Source organism: Hyposmocoma kahamanoa, unplaced genomic scaffold (assembly GCF_003589595.1).
Source record: "Hyposmocoma kahamanoa isolate Upper Pololo Valley unplaced genomic scaffold, ASM358959v1 67, whole genome shotgun sequence".
Lineage (NCBI taxonomy): Eukaryota > Metazoa > Arthropoda > Insecta > Lepidoptera > Cosmopterigidae > Hyposmocoma > Hyposmocoma kahamanoa.
This window is the reverse complement of record NW_020653855.1, coordinates 3,018,104-3,039,684: the sequence shown is the minus strand read 5'-3', so window position 1 is coordinate 3,039,684 and position 21,581 is coordinate 3,018,104. Positions and strand designations below refer to the sequence as shown.

Below are 21,581 nucleotides of genomic sequence, written 5' to 3'. Positions count from 1 at the left end.
GGTAACGCCTTGAAACATTGAAATTAAGGTTTAATTGTAACTTCATAAAATTATGATTTTATTATTGACATAAGAAATAATTATATAAATACTTATCTAGGCATTTTTAATTATTCCTAAACGAAAGCTGTCATATTACACAACGAATAAAAATTACAAATTGTGATCTGATTTTTTTTTCGTTGACCACTGGTATGAAACAATTGTTTAGTATACAGAATTTTATGAAGAATTGATGACAGAAAGCCATTTCTAAAGGAATTTCTTTTTAACTTCGTTTACTACACACCGGGCCGTGGGATATAAAGTCTTAATTGGCCTATAGCCGTAATTGAGCTGACACCTCTGCCTTTTAATCCGAAATACAGATAAGACAAGTAGTGTAACTTCATACAAACTTACCAGGGTGGCTTGTATGTGTGAGCACCTGCTGCTCTCTGTGTATGGACGCACACAATTGCATAACCTCGCGGTTCATTATAGAATGAAAGTGTTCGCTCGGCTTATAAAATGTTTAAATAAAAATAAATTTTATGTATTATGTATACAGAGTTCTAGTTTATTTTATTCGTGAAATACTAAGAACGTCTGAGGACTATGTTACTAACATAAACAACAATTTCATCACTTATAATAATAATAAATTGTATTAGATATAATGTATTATTGCGATTTTTTTGTCACATAACCCCACTTGATTTGTTATGATTGTTTGATGGTCAACCATTTAAACAAAGATAGAGAAACACGTAGGAGAATAATCGATAACTTGACATGTAGCTCAGTTGGTAAGAGCAGTACCATGGTACAGCGTGGGTATGGGGGGTTCAAGTCCCATCGGGTCGAAGAATTTTTTCTGTGTTCGATCTTTGTATCAACAATCATCAGATTTAATTTCGTACAAAAATGACAACAATATTTAAATAGATCGCTTCAACGGTGGCAACTCTGTGCGGTAACAAAAGATAGCCATGGTACCGTACTACCAAATATAGATGTAAAAAAAAATCAGATGGTACAACGAAAACTTAAAAGTTTATATATGGCAAATATTTGTAAAAAAGTAATGGAACAAAAGTTCTTGTTTATGATGTTATGAACATAGTTCTACGAAGTTGTTTGTGTTTTACAATAACCCTATATGTTAAATTTGAAATTAGTTAAAGATTCTATATCCCACTCCCGGCATCGCTAACCTACTCGTAAATGTCTAAATGATACAGCCCATTGCCGAACTCGGGTCTCTAAAGAGATTTTGAGTTCTCCGGTGTCTGTATCAACGCCGTGCCACCGCTGGACACGGACCAAAATGAGCCTGTCATCAAATACCCTATAAAACTGTTACTAAAGACCAACCTACGCTGACCCATCACATCATCTGAGTACAACAAGTAGAGATGTCAACAATGCAGCAGCCGGTGCTAGTCGCGTTGCGATGCTGTTGTATTTGCTGCTTTGTTCACATGTGCCTGAAAATAGGAAATATATATCATTAGGTTGTCTGGAAGATATTGCTATTTAGCAACAAGGATTAGTTATGACGTTATACTTTCGTCGTTTTGCTTTTGTATATGCAAGAACTCAAGATTATATTAGCGTAATAAAAAAAGATGTGTTTAAATTTTTATGGAATTGATATTCAATTATTTTTATGTGTAATTACTCCAGTAGTTTGTTATAATTATTAATACAACGATCGAACACTCAGAAAAAAATTCCGCAGAATTCCTTTTTTTTATGGTTTTTAAGTTTATATTTGTTCATATTTTCGTTATTTTTGCAAGCTGTGTTCTTTCATAACTAGTTGTGCAATTAGATATGATCTTCACCACACTTCATTTATAGTATGTAACATTATTAAAGCAACAAATTAATAACATACATCTTTGCTATAATTATTAATACAAAGATCGAACACTCAGAAAAAAACCTTCGATTCCGGACTCGAATTGACGTCTTCTAGCTTACCGTGGCAGACGCTATATCAACTAAGCCACGGAACGAACCAGCGGACCTCACGAATTTTTCTATGTGCTTGCGTCGTATCTTTGTATTTGGTGTTTGTGGCCCCGGTGGTAAGCGGCACGCCTATTCACAGCAGTTGCAGTGCCACATAGAGCTTTACATCGCAAAGATCTTCGGGACCCTACCACTGCACCCGTCACCCTGATGACAAGTCCCATGTGACTATAATTTCACAGCACCACTACATTGGCGGTAGAAATGGTAAGGTGACAGTATTTCCCTGGACGGACTCTTTCACAAGAAGCTCTACTGCTTCTAAACTCTACTGATATCTATGGAAGAATTGCTAACTCGACCTGTAGCTTAGTTGGAAGAGCAATGCTACGGTAAAGCGTGGACATAGGTTCAAGCCGTGTCAGGTCGAAGACACTTACCGTTGATAGTGAGGTTGTACGCCTTGTCCCCCTCGGCGCCGGGCGCGACCGCGCGGTCGCAGGCGCGGTCCACCGCAGACAGCAACAGCACGCCGCCGCCGCGCGTCTCTGCGGGCACAACCATCATTATCATCACCCGTCTATACGTCCCACTGCTGGACACGGATCTCCTCTATCTCCTCTCAGGCCGAGGGTTGTGAATCTTCTTCAACGTGCAGTTTTTTCATCACGATGTTATACTTCATCGAAATGCTCGTGGTGATTTTCAAATTAACTGCCTCCGTGGGCGAACGGTTACTATTCCGGACTGCCACGCCGAGGATACCCAGGTTGGATACCCGGGCCTATGTTGAGCCACATAGATAAATACCGAGAAACTCAGAGGTGCGAGTCCCGATTAGAACCCACGACTTTCTGTTTCAAAGGCAATAGGTAAAACCATTACGTTACCACGCTAAGCAACAAAACAAAAAATGCAAGAGGAGGCATTGCATGTGAGACTTTATACGGCAGCCATCTTGTTTTTGTCCTGTAAAAACCTTGTACATGTAACATGGACTCACCGTTAACAGAATGATGCGTGTAAACGAAGCAGAAAGTCTGCGGGTGGTCCTGGTGCGAGGCACCTCGCACGGCATTCGCCGCAATGAGGTAACCCACGCCGTTTTCCAGCCAGCTGCCGTAGCACGTGTACACTGAAACGATGGTCATACGTGAAGTTAGTTGGTAAAAGGTAAGTTATTACCACAAGTGTCTATGTTAAGTAGTAGACCAATAATTCAAACGGACCGCTAACCTCAATACTACAGATCGCGGCTGTAAAAAGGTCAAACTGATTCATAGCCTGGAAGTAGTTTTAAATTATGTAAAGCCGTGGATATCAGTTAATTCCTCTTTAATATGAAATAAATATAATCATTTATTTTTCCTTTGTATAGTGTTCACGAGCTAAAATAAGGGTTCACCCTTACGGCCAGACGACCGTAATTTTATGAGTTGTGAGTTGCGTTTTTTGAGTTGCGCTCGACCGAAATTCGGTTGGAGCGCCAGACGAACATATTTTATTCAGTTGCTTTGAAGCGTTTATATGGGGTGTTTGCGTCATAATAGTGTAAAGAGGCCCATTTAGATGGAGAGAGTTTCTCGCACGCTTCATGACGAAAACTCGTACGCGATTATCGTAAGCAATAATCGCCATAAGATTATCGTATCGTAATGTTTATTCAGGCAAGAACTAAAATTTCACTTATGATTATGTCATACGAGATTCGCAAGCAACTTAATCGCCTCCTCGACTGTTTACACAGAGAAATATGTAGTAAGGAGATTCTTGCTTACGAGTTTTCGACTTGTCTAAACACGATCTCGTATGACATTTTTTCAAGTTCATACGATTATCGTACAAATCGTTTCGAACCGTTTTGAGTGCGAGAATTGCCATTCGAGTTCAGTGATTACTGCGGTATTGACTATGGATATATCAAAATGACGCAAAAATCATTCAAATTTGAAACTGCTGATAATGTTAAGTTCATTGCACTGTATAGAAATATAATTCTGTTTATCATTTAAAAAAAAAATTATAACTACTGACACAAACAAAAACTGACAATTACGATAAATTTATAGGGCGAGTGAGTGCGTGCGTGCGTGCGTGCGTGAGTGAGTGAGTGAGTGAGTGAGTGAGTGAGTGAGTGAGTGAGTGATTGATTGCGTGAGTGAGGGAGTGGGTGAGTGAGTGGGTGAGTGAGAGAGTGGGTGAATGTGTGAGTGAGTGAGTGAGTGAGTGAGTGAATGAGTGGGGAGTGAGTGAGGAGTGTTTATTGAAAAGTGCATTTACTTGAAAGTGCATTTGTTTGTTTATCTTTTTCTGTATAATGAATTGAAATGGGCTATAGCAGACTTGGTGCCCCGATAAAGTATAGCAGTGAAACCATTGAACTCACCTGTGCTGGTGCAAGAGGATTTGAACTCGATGGTATCCTGCGAGGCGCCGCAGCCCACGCTCACCGAGTCGAAGTCGCCGGATACGCATTCGGCCGCCGCCGCGGCCTCCGACGACTCACCCTCTCCTGGGGGCACAAGGAAATCGCGGGTCAACATGGATACTACCAGGTACTAAGATCTCAGCAATTTTAGGGCCCGTATTATTATTTACATAGATACTTGCAATTCGCGCCCTTTTCCCATTGGAGTAGGCTGAGACCACAGTCTTCCACTTGCTATGATCCTGACACAAGTGTTATGCATTAATGCTAAACTAATCTGGCCTTTTTTAGGACGTCTGTTTGACGACCTCCGTGGTCGAGTGGTATCCACAACGGTTTTGAAGATGTCGCGAAGTCCCGGGTTCGAACCCTGGCCAATGTAAAACTGACTTTTCTATATAGTCTCGGGTTCGTGTATCGTCGTTACCACAAACACAGTTAGCGAGAGGTACTGTTACTAAACATTCATAAATGTCTACAACCGGGGTAGGCAAAGACTGCGGACCCCCATCGGCACGCAGCCGACATACTTTCCGCCCATTACGACTAAGGGAGTTCGAATGAAGCTTATAATTATAAGTATAACAATACCTATAGTGATCTGTTGCCTCCTGCGTCTTCTGTCAGCCAAGGAGTTCACCACAGAGTAGCGCCCGAAGATCGGGCACCGCATTGGAGCTAGTGAAGTAGCTGCAACAAATATTAATTATAAAAAATACAGTTTAATGCACGCGGCTGTATCCGGGACGTCAGCGGGACGTAGGTCATTGTTCGAGATGTTTACCAGTACTTGTACTGTGTGTATCCTCTGTTTTATGCCACATTGCACATTCACGACACACGTGCGATACATGTATACATTAGTATATAAAAGTTACAAGTAAATATACATAAATATAAATAAATTAGAAGGCAAGAGATAGGAACATCCGGCATCAGAGCATGCGCTGGTTTTCTATCAACAGATTTTTTATACGTGCAGATATTGAGATTGGCTGTCTAAGTGGAGGATGCAGATTGTTTCAGCATTTAGGTAAGCTAGCGCCAACCTCTTGATTTTCCAGTCGGTCCATTAATTTATAGATACGGACCCCGTTGAAACATCAGTTATGGAACCTATTTGCGAATGCTTATCAAATTACACATACTGATGAGAGTGATGTACGGCGGCTGCTGTGCGTCCGCGCAGGCGTCCTGCGGCGCCTCCCACAGCCCCTCTCCCTGCTGCAGCTCCAGCACGGCCGACTCCCGCCGGTAGAACTTCAGGCACACGTGTCCAGACTCGCTGTGGAATGGGCACCGTATGGTTCATGATACAACATTTTTATTTATACAGAACGTCGTCTTAGAGTGAATACCTCATATGTGATTTCTATGTACTTTTTCAGGACAAACATAAAAATGTGTACACATTTTATTTTTTTCCTACTAAACTATTACATTTATGGCAAAATATGATATGACAATATTTAATTAGGACAATAGAATCTCTCGATTGCAATTTTTTTAGGAGGTATCGTGAAAAAAAAATCCAATGTCCGCAATATCGCTGATCCAACCCACTGTGTCGCAAAATTAAGATAAATATAATGTACCTGCCTGTCCCCAATTACGACAATTTTTAATGTACTTAAGTTATGCGGCGGGTTAACGACACGCCGCGCCGCCTGCTGCCCCGTCAGTCGCCATTGGGCACTTGTCGACAACGGGTCCGTGTCCAATTTTCTCCACCTGTTCTTATTTTATTTATATTAACTTACAGCGTGCGGATTGCGGGACGCAAGGGGCGAAACAAACCTCCCGAAATCTAGACTCGCGTTGAAATACTTCGCCTTAATATCGGCGGCTTTACCCCAAATCAAAACGCCCTATGACATTAAACTGTGAAAGCAGTTGTTAGTAAACCAATCCAAACGTCTTAAAGTTTACGTATTTTTTTAATCACGTACACCGCACAGATGAGCCAATTCGCTAACCATCCTTCCTCTGGGCTTCCATCGTCCGTTCGTATTATTTATTATTCAAGCAAATCAACACTCACCATCCTCTAGTAACGTGTGCTACTAATTTAATATGCTTCTTGTCCTTCTGCTCAAGGATGGAATGGCATACCAATCGCTTCTCCTCGATCGTGCCATCCGTGTTCATTATCTGGGAAATGTAAAAAAACAGTCAATTTTGACTTAAACTTAGTTAAGTTCAAGTCAAAACAAGTCAAAGTGTCAAGTTTATTAAACTGGCATATCACATTGATCAGTTGCGGATTTGCAGTCTTGACCGCCCTAGTCCCTCATCATATCACATCCATCATGGGAGAATGGCATAAGTGGACTTACGTCAAAAACGTTTATTCCTCCATTAGACTTTATAGATTCGACTAATATTGTAGATAAAGTTACAAGAATTGGAGAGGATGTGGGTTATATTTTTCTGTATCTAATGGAGCAATAAATATATTTGATGTAACCCCGCTTATGCTATTTTTCCATTAGTGAATTTACGTTACTGCCAACTTTTAAATCGATTCAGAAATTTATTTAACTATAATAGCGGTTTCAGATTTAAATAAAACATTAAAAACGGTTTTAGATTTCCCCATACAGTCCCATTTAAAACAATCACACTGTATATTGTTCTACATACCTTGAGCGTGGCGTTTTTGGTGGTAAAGTGATATTGGTGCGTGTGGTCCAAACTGAACCACTTGTGATGGTCCACGATCCAGTTCGGGAAGTGGCAGCGGTTGTGCTCGTCATCGCCTGTAATTTAACATATAATATATTTAATAAATATTTGAATCCGTTAAGTTAAAATACAACAGACATCCTGCAAAGAGTGGCACTTGAAATTTTGAAGAGGAGACATGTTTGTTAAATTTAAATAAATTCTTTTTTGTTTTGTGGAATTCCAGGCCTATTTGTTCTAATCAATGTTTAATATCACATAACTGTTTTAAGATAATTGTTTCTTTTGAATATATATGTTTGAATGTGTATATATATACACACACACACACACATATATATATTATGTTTGTCAGTTGTGTGAGTTTTTTGATTGCGTGAGTCAGTTGCTGCAATTTTTTTAACAACACACACATTCATAGCCCCGTACTATGTTATATTGTGTCTTTAGTTGCATATCATACTTGGCTTGCTAGAAGATATACGTACTGTTGGTAAGTTTCATAGTGCGACTACCGTCGGTCGGCGAGGACAATCCATTACAAGTAGCGTCTCCTGATTGCGCTATATTGTACGTCATGCTTTTCTCGCCGCTGTGTTGGCCTTTGTAGATGAAGCATCTGTAAGGTAACAAAAAAACAATTCATGTGAGGACAAACTTCGCTAGGAGACAGACGAACAAATGTACACATCGTAAGATGTCCAACGGTAAAAGGCAAAGGAGAGAAAACGGTAGCATTGATATTCTGTCTTTCCAGCTAAATGTTGCCATTTAAACCATTGTTCCTATTAATTGTCTACCAAAATTTTGATAATATTGCAGTGCAACGTTATCAAAATTTTTAGAATCAGTTATATAATTATAATTTGTAAAATCAGTTATATCGACATACAACTGTTTCTACATTTGTAGACAAACAGCACTATAAAAATGTTGACGGGTAATTTTACCTGTCAACATTTTTATAGTGATTAGATTCTACGAATGATCTGTCTCAAACTTTTGATAATGTCGCAGTTGAAGTAACTGATTCTATTAAATGTCAACCAATATTTTTAAAATGTTGCCCTTTGAACAAGTGCTTCCACTAATTAATTATCTGTCTGAAACTTTTGAAAATGTTGCAGTCGAAATAACCGATTCTACTTATTATTTGCCAACATTTTTATAGTGTTGCTGTGGGGCACTGGATCTCTTTTAAAATCTGAGCCCGAAGGGGCTACATTAAAAAGAAAGATAAAAGATTAAATAAGGGGGTAGATTAGTTTCAACTTAATAACAAAGTGACTCTTCAGTCACCAGTAAGTTGAAACTAGTAATCTATGGACAAAGTTTCAGCTATTCTGACAATGGTAAATGTAAGCAATATTTTCTCACCTATAAGTATCCTCATCTGAGGCAATGGAATTTCGTCTCTGCACCTGGGAGATCTGCCCCACGAGGTACCTCGTCGACCCTTCCTTCCAGGTCGCCAGGCAGACGAGTTCTTCCACTGAAAATGTTACAAGTAAAATGTTCAGGTGTCATGTGACTTTAGAACTGTAGTTCGAATCACCGGTCAGAGGTGTTGATGGCGTGATTTCTTACCATTAATTGCTAGTTCATTTTAGAGGAACCCCGGTAATAAGACGCCATTTATAATATAAAAGTTATTAATAATAATAAATAACAAAAGAACTTCTACATTTCATTCATTCATTCATTTTATTCATTAGTTGTAAATAACATCATCTGTAGTTACATATCTCTCTGCTTAATCTATTTAACAGACTCTTCTGACAATAACCCTCTACTTAAATGAGTCATGGCTAAGGGATAACAAATTTTACTCTGGCAAAGACTTTTTCACAAATAAGTTTCTACAAATCAATGTACTAAACATATATAATATTCTTTGTACCTACAAATTATAAATAATATTCTTTGATTCTTGGCCTCAGCTAGAAATTAAATTGGAAAGTGTCTTATGTGCTTGCTACACGATAGCTTTTACTGAAATTCCAATTCATAGTTGCCGCGATTTACTTAAATAACTCGTGTGCACTTATTTTCTTAAATTACATACTGTGTTTATATCTAGTACAGCACAACATACTTCTCATATTACAATTCATGAATTACTTGTACTATAATCTTAAGTAAGAGTATCCATCTGATTTAAAAAAAAGTTACTATTACAACATGTACAATTAATAACTCTCTTAAAACCATGGCTTCAAAATAATTACTTTTCAAAAATGCAGAGAATTATATGCTTGCATATTTCCGTGTTGCATACCAAAACATAAGAAGACTGTCTTACCATGTATAATATCTTTTTTAACCTGTATTGTGTATACATAAATATCATTCATCATTCGTTCATTTCTTTGTTGTTAAATGGCTTACACGGGCACGAATGTATGAAAAATTTTAATAAAAATTCTACTTTCTAAAACGTAGAGAAAGATTTGCGTGCCAAAACTAAGAAGACTGTCTTACTATGTATAAGGTGGTATACATAGTAGTGGTAATGGTAGACGTGGTAATGATTTTTTAAGCTGTATTTTAGACAGATAAGTAAAATTCATCACTCATTCATTCATTGCGCGAATTACTTAATCCGGCACTGCATGCACGGTTTAAAAGGGCATGAATGTAAGAAAAATCACAATTCTTTAATGAACATTAAAGAAATAAAGACCACATTATATAAAATATAATAAAGACTATTGGACCTCCATGTATCCATTTAGTAAAATTTACTTTATATGAGACATAAGAAAAATTAAATGAGACCGAATTAACGCGAGTCACCGGACGAGCGCAAGCGCAAAAACTGTTTTGCCAGATCGAATGGTTTAAGTATTTACTGTTAAATAACGCCCTAAAAATATACTATACACCTAAGGATCTTGACTATAGAATGAGCTAATGTGTTACATGATAAGATGTATTTTATCTCATCATATAAAATCCTAAAACAGGCTAAAATAAAAAAAAAATATTTAAGAATAAACTATCTAGCTTTGTACATAATTTTTATATGCAGATATTTCTCTTTATTACCAGAGAACCTGCAAAATTTTGGTTTTCAATTAAAGCCCTATTAGTTATTAAATGCACATTTAGCCCAAAATTTGCAAATTGCACAGCGGTTTAACGACACGCCGCGCCGTTAGCTGGCCCGTCAGTCGCCAATGGGCGCTTGTCGATGTGAAGTTTTCTTCGCCTGTTCGAATTTTTTAATCATATTAATTTTGAGCGCGCGGATTGCGAAACGCGAGAGGCGTCGTCTCTTAAAATCTAAGCTCGTGTTAAAATACCTCGCCTTAATATTATTTTGCAAAGTTATCGTTATTAAGTAGCTATTTCTTCCAGATATCTTTTCACTTAAGCAAGTGAAGAGTTTTCTTTTAAACCTAACTTAAGGTAAGCTAACCGAACCTAATCGTGGCTTTGCGTTTATCGCAAATATCCTCCATATAAACATCCAACATATCCTGAAAGAACAACGGTTTCGTTATAATTCGGTTTTCGGTGTAATTAAAATTCGAACAAACGTTATTTCGGCAAAAAAAATTCGAGTTTGTGATAGGTTCGTGTGACAGGTTACCCAAGTGAAGATATAATATGAAGGTATGATAGGGTACAGATTTTACCATTGCTCTCCGTGCCTGGTACATCTGGGCAGGCCATGTACCTCAGCAGCAGTCGAGAATCGTCAGTGCAAGATTCTGCACGAGACGGTGGATTTGCACAGTCGCCTGAGCCCCTGAAAATTTAACAATTCCCTTTATTAACTTTTGTTACAAAACTATGATATTAAATATTGAAATATTATTTCTTATTAATAATTTTTTTATAAAAAAAAGATTAGGAAAACCGAACTCAAAAATTCGTGGAATTACATCTATTTGCCAAGTTATATTGAAATACACCGGAAAGTGCGCAAGATCGGATTCAACCTTAAGTTTAGGAATATTTTCTACAAATTTAAATGGGACCAATACTGAGGTACCCTCTTTCCAACAATAAAAAAATCATCAAAATCGGTCCACAAATGCAAATCAGTTATCGCGTAATATGCATACAAAAAAAAACAGTCGAACTGAGAACCTCCTTTTTTTAAGTCGGTTAAAAAGCTTCTATTCCTTGCAAGAATTTTTAGAATAAAATGGCATGCTTTATTTAATAATAAATAAACGACAGTAATAAATTAAGTAATAATAACATAAAAAGAATACAATAACAGAATTTCATATCATATTTTTGTTCTAAACAAATTTTAAATTTTATGATAATATGAATGTTTATTATTTTGCAGTACCCTACTACTTCATTTGTAGGGCCTGAAAATTTTAAATTTTACATATAACATTGTAATCAATAGTTCTCCTAACAAACTTACAACAAACAAACAAATTTCGCTCAACAATTTTAATCTCTTAACGAGACGTTTGGGAATTTTAAGTAACTAAAACAGAGCATACTTTTCATACAAAAACAAAAACCGCGCAAATTTCGAGGCCTATTTATTAAAACTACGCATTTTTTAAAGATACTAAGTAAAAATGTTTAAAGTAGGTACTCAAGAAGGACGACAGAAAAATTTTCGACTTACCGACTATACGTAAATGTAAATGGCGCAGGATGGAAAGGACACTGCACTGGCACAGGCTTCGGTTCCTTCCTGAACATGGAATAGAGCGGTGCGTCACCGCTGATCGACTCGCAGATTGACGCTAACGAGTCTTTTGGGTAACAGTACGCTGAAACAGATAAGGTTCATGAGTTAGACAGTATATAGGTACATATATATACTATGTAACTTATAAGCAGTGATCGAATATTCGCAAAATGGTTTTTATCAAACACGAAGAAATAATATGGACATGCCCTTCTGAATGTATGTATTTCAGTCATTTTAATTCTGTTATTGCCAAATAATATTTCTGTACACAATTTAATAGAATTTTTCGTGATATCGCATAGTGATAATAGGCATTGATTCTAAACTGTTAACCTCCGTAAAAATATATTATGTTATTATGTTTTACAGTTTGCGGATGTTGTTTTGTAGTTAATTTATAGTTATTTATTGAATAATATTTACTTACTCCGTGAATCTGGTTTTGACTATAATAGGCATCTTTTACAAGAACGCGAATAGTCCTAAATAGTAGTTTCAGGAAAACACAATTATGTCAATACCTAGATAGATTATGTGATAATAACTTTACTCACTTTCTTTATACTGTAGAACATATTTGTGCTTTTCGTGAATCACCATACATCGGTAGCAGTCATCACTCCTGTAAGTAAACAAAGAAGAGTTACTGTTAAATGCATACATACATGTACGAGACGGTAGCTGCAGTAATTCTAGCGACTGCATGTGTACGGTCTGACAATAGCCTTATGGGCTCTATGGTCTTTTACCCTTAGATATTATATACCCTGCACTATCTCTGCACATGTTATAACCTAGTGTTAATTTGACCTTTATTAAAGTATTACAGCAAGTATTCAAGTATTATTCAGCATGTGTATTTTCCAAAAGACGCGCGTTCTGTTTTTTGGCTCTTATCTAAATTGTGTGTATTAAATTGATTTAAAGTTGATGCAACAGACCTCTGCTTCTGCTTCCGCAACTGCCGAAGTTCCACACGCTTTTCACATCTGTTTCCGTTTCTGCTTCCGCAGTTTTAATAAAGGAACTTTAATCGGAAGTTTACAACGTTCGCAACGGATGAAGCGCGCATGCGGATTACTCGACAGTGGGACAAACGTTTTTAGCAATTTTGATTTATGTAAAAGTGAAATTATAAAACCAGAAATAAGTCCTCTCTGGAACATTCCTTGAAATCTATAGTATTTTCGCTTCCGCATTCGCTTCCGTTTCCGCTAAGATTTACTTTTAATATCTGTTTCTGTTTCTGTTTCCGATATGAACTTATGACACTTCCGTTGCACCACTAGTGCTAAAGTACCAAGTTCGAAAGAAAACGTAATAAGAAAAAAAATGCTACGGTAAATAAGCCCTAAAACCAAAAATAAAGATCTGCAACAAGCACATGGAGAAATTGGTAACTGACTCCTTCCGTGGCTCAGCTGAGAGAGCTATAGCCTCGGTTTGGTGAAAAAATTGCTGGTTCGAATCCAGCCGGATCACAGGAATTTTTCTTTGTGTGTCTTTAACTAACTTTTTTGCCGTAGCGACATCTGTGACAAATCCGCAAGGTCCGCTAGTTCGTTCCGCGACTTAGTTGGCATAGCGTCTGCCACGGCTTGTTGGAAGACGTTGGTTCGAATCTAGTCAGGGCGTCTACTCCCAGAAGTAAAATCCGATACACGTAGTTCGGTTTTATAATTTCTTACTATGAAACGCGTTATGTGCCCGATTGTGGAACGATTGCGGAATGAAACGCGTAATTCATTTGGGTGGCCGACATCGGACGTTTATAAAGCTACTACGAAAAGCCATTTTGACAGGATTTTGATTGGAACGTGTATCGGACATCATAACCTCAACACGTCATACGAAATATGAAGCAACGATCATCGTTTTAGCTTCGTATCGGACCCGGAAGTAACGACGACTCGAAGATCGTGACTTGACACAATTAGTTGCGGATACCTTACTCCGAAACGCCAAATGAGAGCTTCCGTGTCGTATTTTGACATTATTTTCATCTTAGAACTGATATAAAACCAACGGTAGCTCGAGCGGTACCGTTTCTACATCGTTTGCGTAAAAATCGTGAATACTGTTAGTTTTGGAGGCGCTCGGACAAAAAATACGTGAAGATGAAGTAGAGAGACGACGTCAAAGGAATCGCAGTTTCTTGGTATCGCTTACTGATGGCAAAGTTGTAAGCGATTACCGGCTCGCTGCGAGAATTTTGTATAATCTTTTTGAGGATGTAACACGGAGGGTGTTCAAAAATATTCTAAGTTTATTGACCTACCACCACCAAGAAAAGTCATTTCTCTATGTTATATATTTTGAGAGTAGACCTTCTGATCGAAGTTTTTTTTTCCAAGTGTTCCATCTTTGTATAAATAAATATAACAAACATTATGATATTCAATAAAAAAGAGCTTAAAAATAACAATCACCTATAACTTGTTTTATAAAATCGACAGACCTGAAAAGGTTGTGGGATTAGAAGAAAGAAAGATTTTGAATGAGACTGAGGTACTCCCTTTCCAATAAAAAAGAATAATCGAAATCAATTCACAAAAAATACAGACGAAAAGAAAACCTCCTCCTTCTTTTCGAAGTCGGTTAAAAATATGCTTGGTTGGATATACTCACCTGTCATACAAGAGAAACTTGTCATAAGACTCCGTCTCTGCACACTCGCCCTTGGAGTGTATGTGAGTGGAGTTGATGCTGATCAGGCCAGGGTAACCTGACTGGAACCAGCTGCCAGACCAGTCCACTGGGAACGTGCACCCGCCTGGAATAAACAGACATTTTGAAATTAATATTACTTGAAAGATATGGTTACCTATCTGTAGTCCAAAATGACAGTTTCCAGAAATAAAGTTTGGTCGAAATTTCATAACCTCGAAAGTAACTTTGATTAATTTTAAACCTAACTTAACTAATCGTGTCTTTGCGATAAACATTCAACATATCCTGAAAGAACTGTTTCCTTATAATTCGGTTTTCGGTGTGTTGAAAATTTGAACGAACGTTATTTCGGGCAAAAAAATTTCGACCTTGTGCTGGGTTACCGAATAGCGTGAATATATCTATATTCACGCCAATTGCCCGGACTCGAATCGAATATCGGAATTTTCAGAAACCGGTACCACTAAACTTGCTACAGTACCGGTACTTGAGATAATGCCGATATAAATTAGACCAGTGTTTTTAAGAAATGATTTCACAGACTTTATGGTATCGGTATCAATTATCCGGTATTATACAGGTTTTTATACGGTATATTATCTTGTAAACAATAAAACTAAAGAAAAATGTTATGGAGACTACAATTATTTTTTTTAAACTTGTAAAATACTACCTGTTAGCTAAAACACAAATATCTGGTAGCTGTAAATAACTTTGGAGTAATAAAAGTCAATAATTACTATGGAGATAGAACTTTAAAGAAACGTATTCCATACTTACTAAACAGTTCACCTGAGGTTATTAGAGTTGAACCTAAGGAAAGTAAATTAAAAACATATTTTGTTTCAGGGTTTGTTGAGTAGATTATTGTTAAAATACATGTTAGGAAAAATATATGTATTATTATATGTATCCCACAGTCAAACTGAATACTCAGTTTTGTGGGATTATGTACTTTATCTCGGAAAACTGTAATTTAAAAAAAATGAAATAAATAATAATAATAATTATTATTTTTCCGGTACTAATTTAACTACTTAAAAATTAGTGATGGGTATTGAGGAAGTTAATTAACCTAAAGTATGCACGTTTTCTTAGTATGGATATACCCATTTCGTCATCAATATGTAAAACTTTTTTACTGTTTATTTTCTAAACATTCCAAAATATAGGTTGTCTCATGTTTATTTTTTAAATGAATAAAGTATTTAAATGCGCAAGTTCTAGTGCATATAGAAACACACCTATAATACAATATTATTTTTTGTGACAATAATTTCTAGCAAATACTTAATATGAAATATTACGTACTTATATTGGAATATAATCAATTCGGAGAATTCCCGGAATTTTAAGAAGAGAATATTCATATTATTCTTTAGTTTCCCTAAATTAACTCACAATTCCGAGGTTGTTAATTTATAAGTGATAATGGGACAACTTACTTAAACTGTAAAAAAATAAACGTTATACGCATTGATGACCAAATGGGCACGTCTATCTTAAAAAAACGTTCATAGTTTAAGTAAATAAAGTCCCTCAATTCCAATCACTCATATATGTGTCTTAGATTGAGATGTTTTGATGTTATGTTAAGACATATAATATTATACGGATCATAAGTTGCCAGAAAAAAAGCAGTCCTCAAAATTTCATGGCATTACATCTATTTGCCAAGTGTTACAAAAATCGGTTTAAATGGTACCAACAGGTATCCTTTTTCCAACAAAAAACAATAAAGTCGAACTGAGAACCGCCCTTTTTTTAAAGTCGGTTAAAATACTTATTATAATTCTCTTTCACTCACAATATCCCTATTCTTTCAAAATCACGACAAAAATAATTCTATAAAAAAAGTTACCAGCACCTGGTTCTAAAACAAAAGACGGCCAGACAAAGAAATAAATTGATTGCTCAACCGTACAAGGCAAAGGCGATGGCGATACAGCACAGGCGATAGCGTATAGAATGTCAGCAACAAAGTCACGAACAATTTCAAATTCAAATTTGTGTCTAAATCAGACTAGCGTGCAGTTCACGTGCAGTCGCAGCGACTGCATCTGAACTGGTCCTTGCCTGAATTGGAACTTTGGATTTTGTATGAGAGCGATGTATCTGTTATGTAGTTAACTATTAAGTAATCTGTGACTTATCATTGCATACTAACAGAAAGCAGTTTCACTGTTAGTTAAGCCACGTAAGCAGCATATCTTAAATATCAACCCTGTCATAGAAGTGTACCTCCTCATCGAATATCCAAAGTATAAACTGTACGAATTGCACGATAGGGCGCGACTTGCACGAGAGCGACATTGAAGCGCGACTTATGTGAGAGCAACATAGATACGCGAGATTTTTTTTTGTAACGCAGACACTCATAGCCCGCATTAGGGAAAGCCTGTATCGCGGGTGCCATGGATATACACATAAGCAGACAACCACGAATTACAGCGAAACTCACGACAGAAACAAATGTAGGCCATATAAATATTTCCCCGGCCTGGGAATCGAATCCGGGGCCTCTGCATGGCAGTCTAGTGTCGCTCTCGCGCAAGTCGCGCCCTATCGTGCTAGCCCCACTGGTGAAACATCTATGCAGGTCGATTTCGAATGTCGCAAACTCTTGTCGAATAGACCACACGAAAACTCTTCTGAGCTAATTGAGATATTACTAACACTAAATTAGCATAAAGAAATAGAATAATAGCTTCACAGTACCTAGGTTTCTATTATTCAAGGTCTAATTGTAGAGCGGACCTAACGCAAGCCGCCATTGTTTTAATTACGTGGGGTATTATCGTAATTAAGAGCGGTTTTAACCCTTCGACGTTAAAATAAGGGTTGTAGTTTTTTAATTATTATTTACTATGTTTTTCGTATAATCTCAGTACAGAGTAGGTACTAAAAACCGACCAAAAAAGTACGTGGAATTACATCTATTTGTCAAGTTTTATTGTAATTGGTTACCGGCAAGTGCGGCAAACCGGAATAATTCGATATTTTCTTCAAATTTAAATGAGACCAATACTGCGGCACCCTCTTTTCAACAAAAAAAGAATCATCCAAAACGGTTCATAAATGCCTGAGTAAATGCGTACCATACATACAAAAAAAGGATGCGAATAATGTATGTAACAAATTTTTAAAAACGTTGTGTTTCTGGTTTGATCAAGGTTCGTCTTTTTGCTCAACGCAGATTGATTGTAAGGTCGGTCATTTGACTGAGATTCGAATCTTCACTACGCGGACGCGAGTATCAGTTCTGCCTTTTTTGTATATAAGATCACTGGGTTTGACAGTATTGGTTTCTGTTTAATTGAGCGCCAAGTATTTAGAAGGGTAGTTATAGCCTTGAAACTTTACTTTGTTGCTGTCAGTGGTATTTACATAGCTACATAGCGGTATTTAAATAATCTAGCAAAACTACACATTTCTATGTTCTTTATCCATCAATTTGAAGAATTTTAGAAGAAATATAATGTTCACTTTTTGTCTTTAAATAAAGAAAAACCGGAAAATTTGTACGTTTTTGTAATGGTACGCAAATTTCAACTTTTCTTTGTCCTGACCACAAGCACAAAGGCAAAGTTTTCGCAGGGAAATACAAAAAAGTTTCAAAGAATATAATACCGAATTTCAGCGGGAGGTGTTATCTATTCTTGTGTATTATCCATTCTTATGACGAATAAGTTGTGTGCCGGGTGGTATGAGAAACACCTACAGTTGCAGTGCCACTTAGAGGGGCTCTGCCATTGCGTCCGCCACCTTGAGACATTGTTGTAAACAAAGTACGACAATAAATTATCCTAATAAAATGTTAATTTTTCGACCCATCCGAAGAACAGAGAATGATGCGATTATACAGCGAAAATATGATAAATATATAATCTCGTTATTCGAAATAAGGCCTATCTATAGGTGTTTTCATATTTTTTATATCTTATTTCGTTTCGGATATGTAAAATCGAACACCGGTCAACGAACGAAATGTACAATTTTTCAATTTTTATTGAATTGCTATTAATTTTTTTTTATGAAATTACTCCGCTAGTTTGTTATAAATTATTAATACAAAAATCGAACACTCAGAAGAAAATTCCTTCGATCCGGCCGGATTCGAACCGACGACGTCTTCTAGCTTACCGTGCCAGACGCTATACCAACTAAGCCACGGAACGAACCAGCGGACCTCACGAATTTTTCTATGTGCTTGCGTCGTGTCTTTGTATTTGGTTTTTCAACGACTTTTTAGTTTTTAGTCGTAGCGTTACCTATGAGAAATCTATGTAAGATTTATCACCCAGTTAGTACCTTTACAGCTACCAGTCCTGGCGAGAGATGTCGCTATTCACTGTATTTTTAAATTTTTATTTTATTTTTTTGTGAAATTACTCCACTAGTTTGTTATAAATATATATAAAAAGAAATGTACAATGTTCTGAGAATAAGCAGTCTTGCACAATCTTTTGCATTTTTTTTTATAAAAAAAAAAGTACGCATTTGATCTCGATCTCACCTGGTGGAAAGTGACGATGAGGTCGACGATGTAGCATGCACACCTAAATAATGCCTATTCACTCTTGCCTTGAAAAGGTCCAAGTTATAGCGTTCGGGTAATAAATCCGGTAGGGAATTCCACTCCCGAGCCGCTCGCCATTATAAATATGGAAGCAAAACGCTTCGTGCGAATCCTGGGAATATCCAGAACATAGGGGTGGAAACCCAGCCCACGTCTAGTCCCCCGATGATGGAAAGGGGGAGGTGGAATCAAATTATGCAATTCCATCGCACACTCTCCGTGATACATCCTGTAGAATATCCTATTTAGAAAAGTTATTTTCAGAACTTGGTCCCATTGTACGCTCAGCTAACATCGTAGCTTGTCAATTTTCCTGTTTGGGGGCCACAGAGCCAATCGTCTCGTTGCGAGAGTTCTAAAATCGGAATGATTAATTCATGCGTCCACGTTTAGACATTCACAGCAATTTCAATTAAAATTAAATTGATAAATAAATCAAACTTTATATTATTAGAACCCACAGATTGTTGCTGACAAATTGATTGTCAACATGACAAGATATCTAATTGTTCGACTTCACTTCAAGACGAATTTCAAGACTCCACCTATAGTTATAACGAAGACAAAAGGGAATTCGAAAAATTCAAAATCCGAAATTCAAAATTGTAAATTCAAAACGAATATGTTGTCTACCTTCGATAAGACTGTTGTACTATAGAGATCGCATATCTTCAGCATCTTCTTGACAGCGCCGTCTTTACCGTGACGGGAGGAACAAGTAAGCGACACCCCTATCCATAAGCTTTAAATCGCAAAGATCTGAGGGGCAGTGCCACTGCGCCCTGAGACATAAGTTGACAAGTCTCATGTGCCTGTAATTTCTCCAGCACATTTATCCTTCAAACCGGAACGAAATAATGGTCACATTACTGCCTGGAAATAGGTAAGGTGGCACTACTTCCCTAAACGAACTCTTTCACAAACAGTTCTACTGCTACCAGTGGCGAGGCGTCCGTATTACTCGATTCCCACCGGCTTGCCTAAAATTGTCCACGTATAATCAAAACAATGTACGAGACAGCACGCATATGCCACTACTTAAAAACTTTACTCAAAATATTCATTAATAAAAATCGTCGAGTATATAACCAGAAATAGAGACGAAATAAGGGCTATATATTGCTGGTAACTCATCAGTGATACATCACTTATAAACGTCTAGAAATAAACACAGGCCAACAACTGACCTGTGTGTACGTCTCCAAATGTTCCAAAAATATTCTGTATTTATTGTAATAAAGATAGTATCTCTAACAATGGCATGATGTTTCATTTGGTGGTGTGGAAAAAACATCTAACTACAAAACAAACTGAATCAAATTTCATCGTTAATTAAATATCAAGTATGTAATTTTGCAATTCTGGTCCATTATAATAAAGCTCAATTTACCTGGTCGATTTGAAGTGAAACACGACGACGACACCTGTCAATTGTTTCGAATTCGGACTGGCCAATCGGAGCGAAGTTGTCACAGTAATGATATGGCAGAATAGTTTTCAAACAAATTTTGAAATGACATTTCGTCTCTATTTCTGGTTATATACTCGATGATAAACGTATAGTATGTAACCCGTCCTTGATAATACGGAGCTTCCCGATGGATCTAATTAACCAATCACAGTCCGAGTTAGGCTTTAATTTCATCCATAAAACCTACGCGCATACATCAAAATTCACGCACACATTCGCAAAAGTCCGCCATCATACATTGGTAGAAATGGCTCGCCGGTAACCCGCTAATGATGGAGTTATGATCGAATATTTACTTAAATTTAAATCTTATAACATGAAGGTTGATTTTTAAAGACGCGTACTAACTTGCCGCCAATTTGTTTCTTAGGAAAGATTGCTGCCATGCGTAAAACTTTTTTTTATTATTATACAAATATTATAATAACATTTAAATTTTTCTTAACTAATATTTTTTTTAAGATATTCAATTATTTTTTATGAGATATTACTCCACTAGTTTATTTGTAAGGCAATGATTAGTTCGTTATAATTATTAATACAAAAATCGAACACTCAGAAAGAATTCTAAATAAAAATTTAGATACAGTGAATAGCGACATCTCTAGCCGGGTCTCGTAGTTGTAAAGGTACTTTTTATTTTTTTATTTAACATCAAGTGACGGGATGAACAAGTCGTGCGCCTGATGGTAAGCTTCATGCTTGTTCATAACAGGTACAGTGCCACTCAGAGATTTAAATTGCAAAGGGGCAATACCACTGCGCCCGTCACCCTGAGACATAAGTTGACAAGGCCCATATGCCTGTAATTTCACCAGCACCCTTACCCTTCAAAACCGGAGCACAGTAATGCTGACATTACTGCTTGGCGGCAGAAATAGGTAATGTGGCAGTACTACCCTGGACGAACTCTTACACAAGGAGCTCTACTGCTACTAAACTAACTGGGTGACGAAATACGTTCATAGATGGCGTTATCGCCAAATAGTCGTTGAAAAAGCAAATACAAAGACAAGCACATAGAAAAATTCGTGAGGTGCCGCTGGTTCGTTCCGTGGCTTAGTTGGTATAGCGTCTGGCACGGTATGCTAGAAGACGTTGATTATATAATATATAT

At 37.0% G+C, this 21,581-nt stretch overlaps 1 protein-coding gene across 2 annotated transcripts in view; it reads right to left on the bottom strand.

Annotated features, from left to right (window-relative positions):
• Nucleotides 1–151: 151 nt before the first annotated feature.
• The window catches only part of LOC113232233, a 387,138-nt gene continuing 365,708 nt past the window's right edge, over nt 152–21,581 (bottom strand). The window contains exons 2-16 of one of the 2 annotated variants that reach the window (XM_026466894.1): nt 14,373–14,517; nt 12,299–12,366; nt 11,676–11,823; nt 10,714–10,826; nt 8,450–8,564; nt 7,561–7,691; nt 7,031–7,146; nt 6,429–6,538; nt 5,536–5,672; nt 4,979–5,077; nt 4,346–4,471; nt 2,963–3,094; nt 2,400–2,507; nt 1,390–1,469; nt 152–812 (exon numbers count right to left, since the gene is read on the bottom strand). In XM_026466894.1, the coding sequence (XP_026322679.1) occupies nt 720–812; nt 1,390–1,469; nt 2,400–2,507; nt 2,963–3,094; nt 4,346–4,471; nt 4,979–5,077; nt 5,536–5,672; nt 6,429–6,538; nt 7,031–7,146; nt 7,561–7,691; nt 8,450–8,564; nt 10,714–10,826; nt 11,676–11,823; nt 12,299–12,366; nt 14,373–14,517 (1,721 nt within the window). In that variant the 3' untranslated portion in view covers nt 152–719. Of the gene's footprint in view, nt 1,470–2,399; nt 2,508–2,962; nt 3,095–4,345; nt 4,472–4,978; nt 5,078–5,535; nt 5,673–6,428; nt 6,539–7,030; nt 7,147–7,560; nt 7,692–8,449; nt 8,565–10,713; nt 10,827–11,675; nt 11,824–12,298; nt 12,367–14,372; nt 14,518–21,581 lie in introns of both variants that reach the window. The other variant, XM_026466895.1, reaches the window with a different exon arrangement.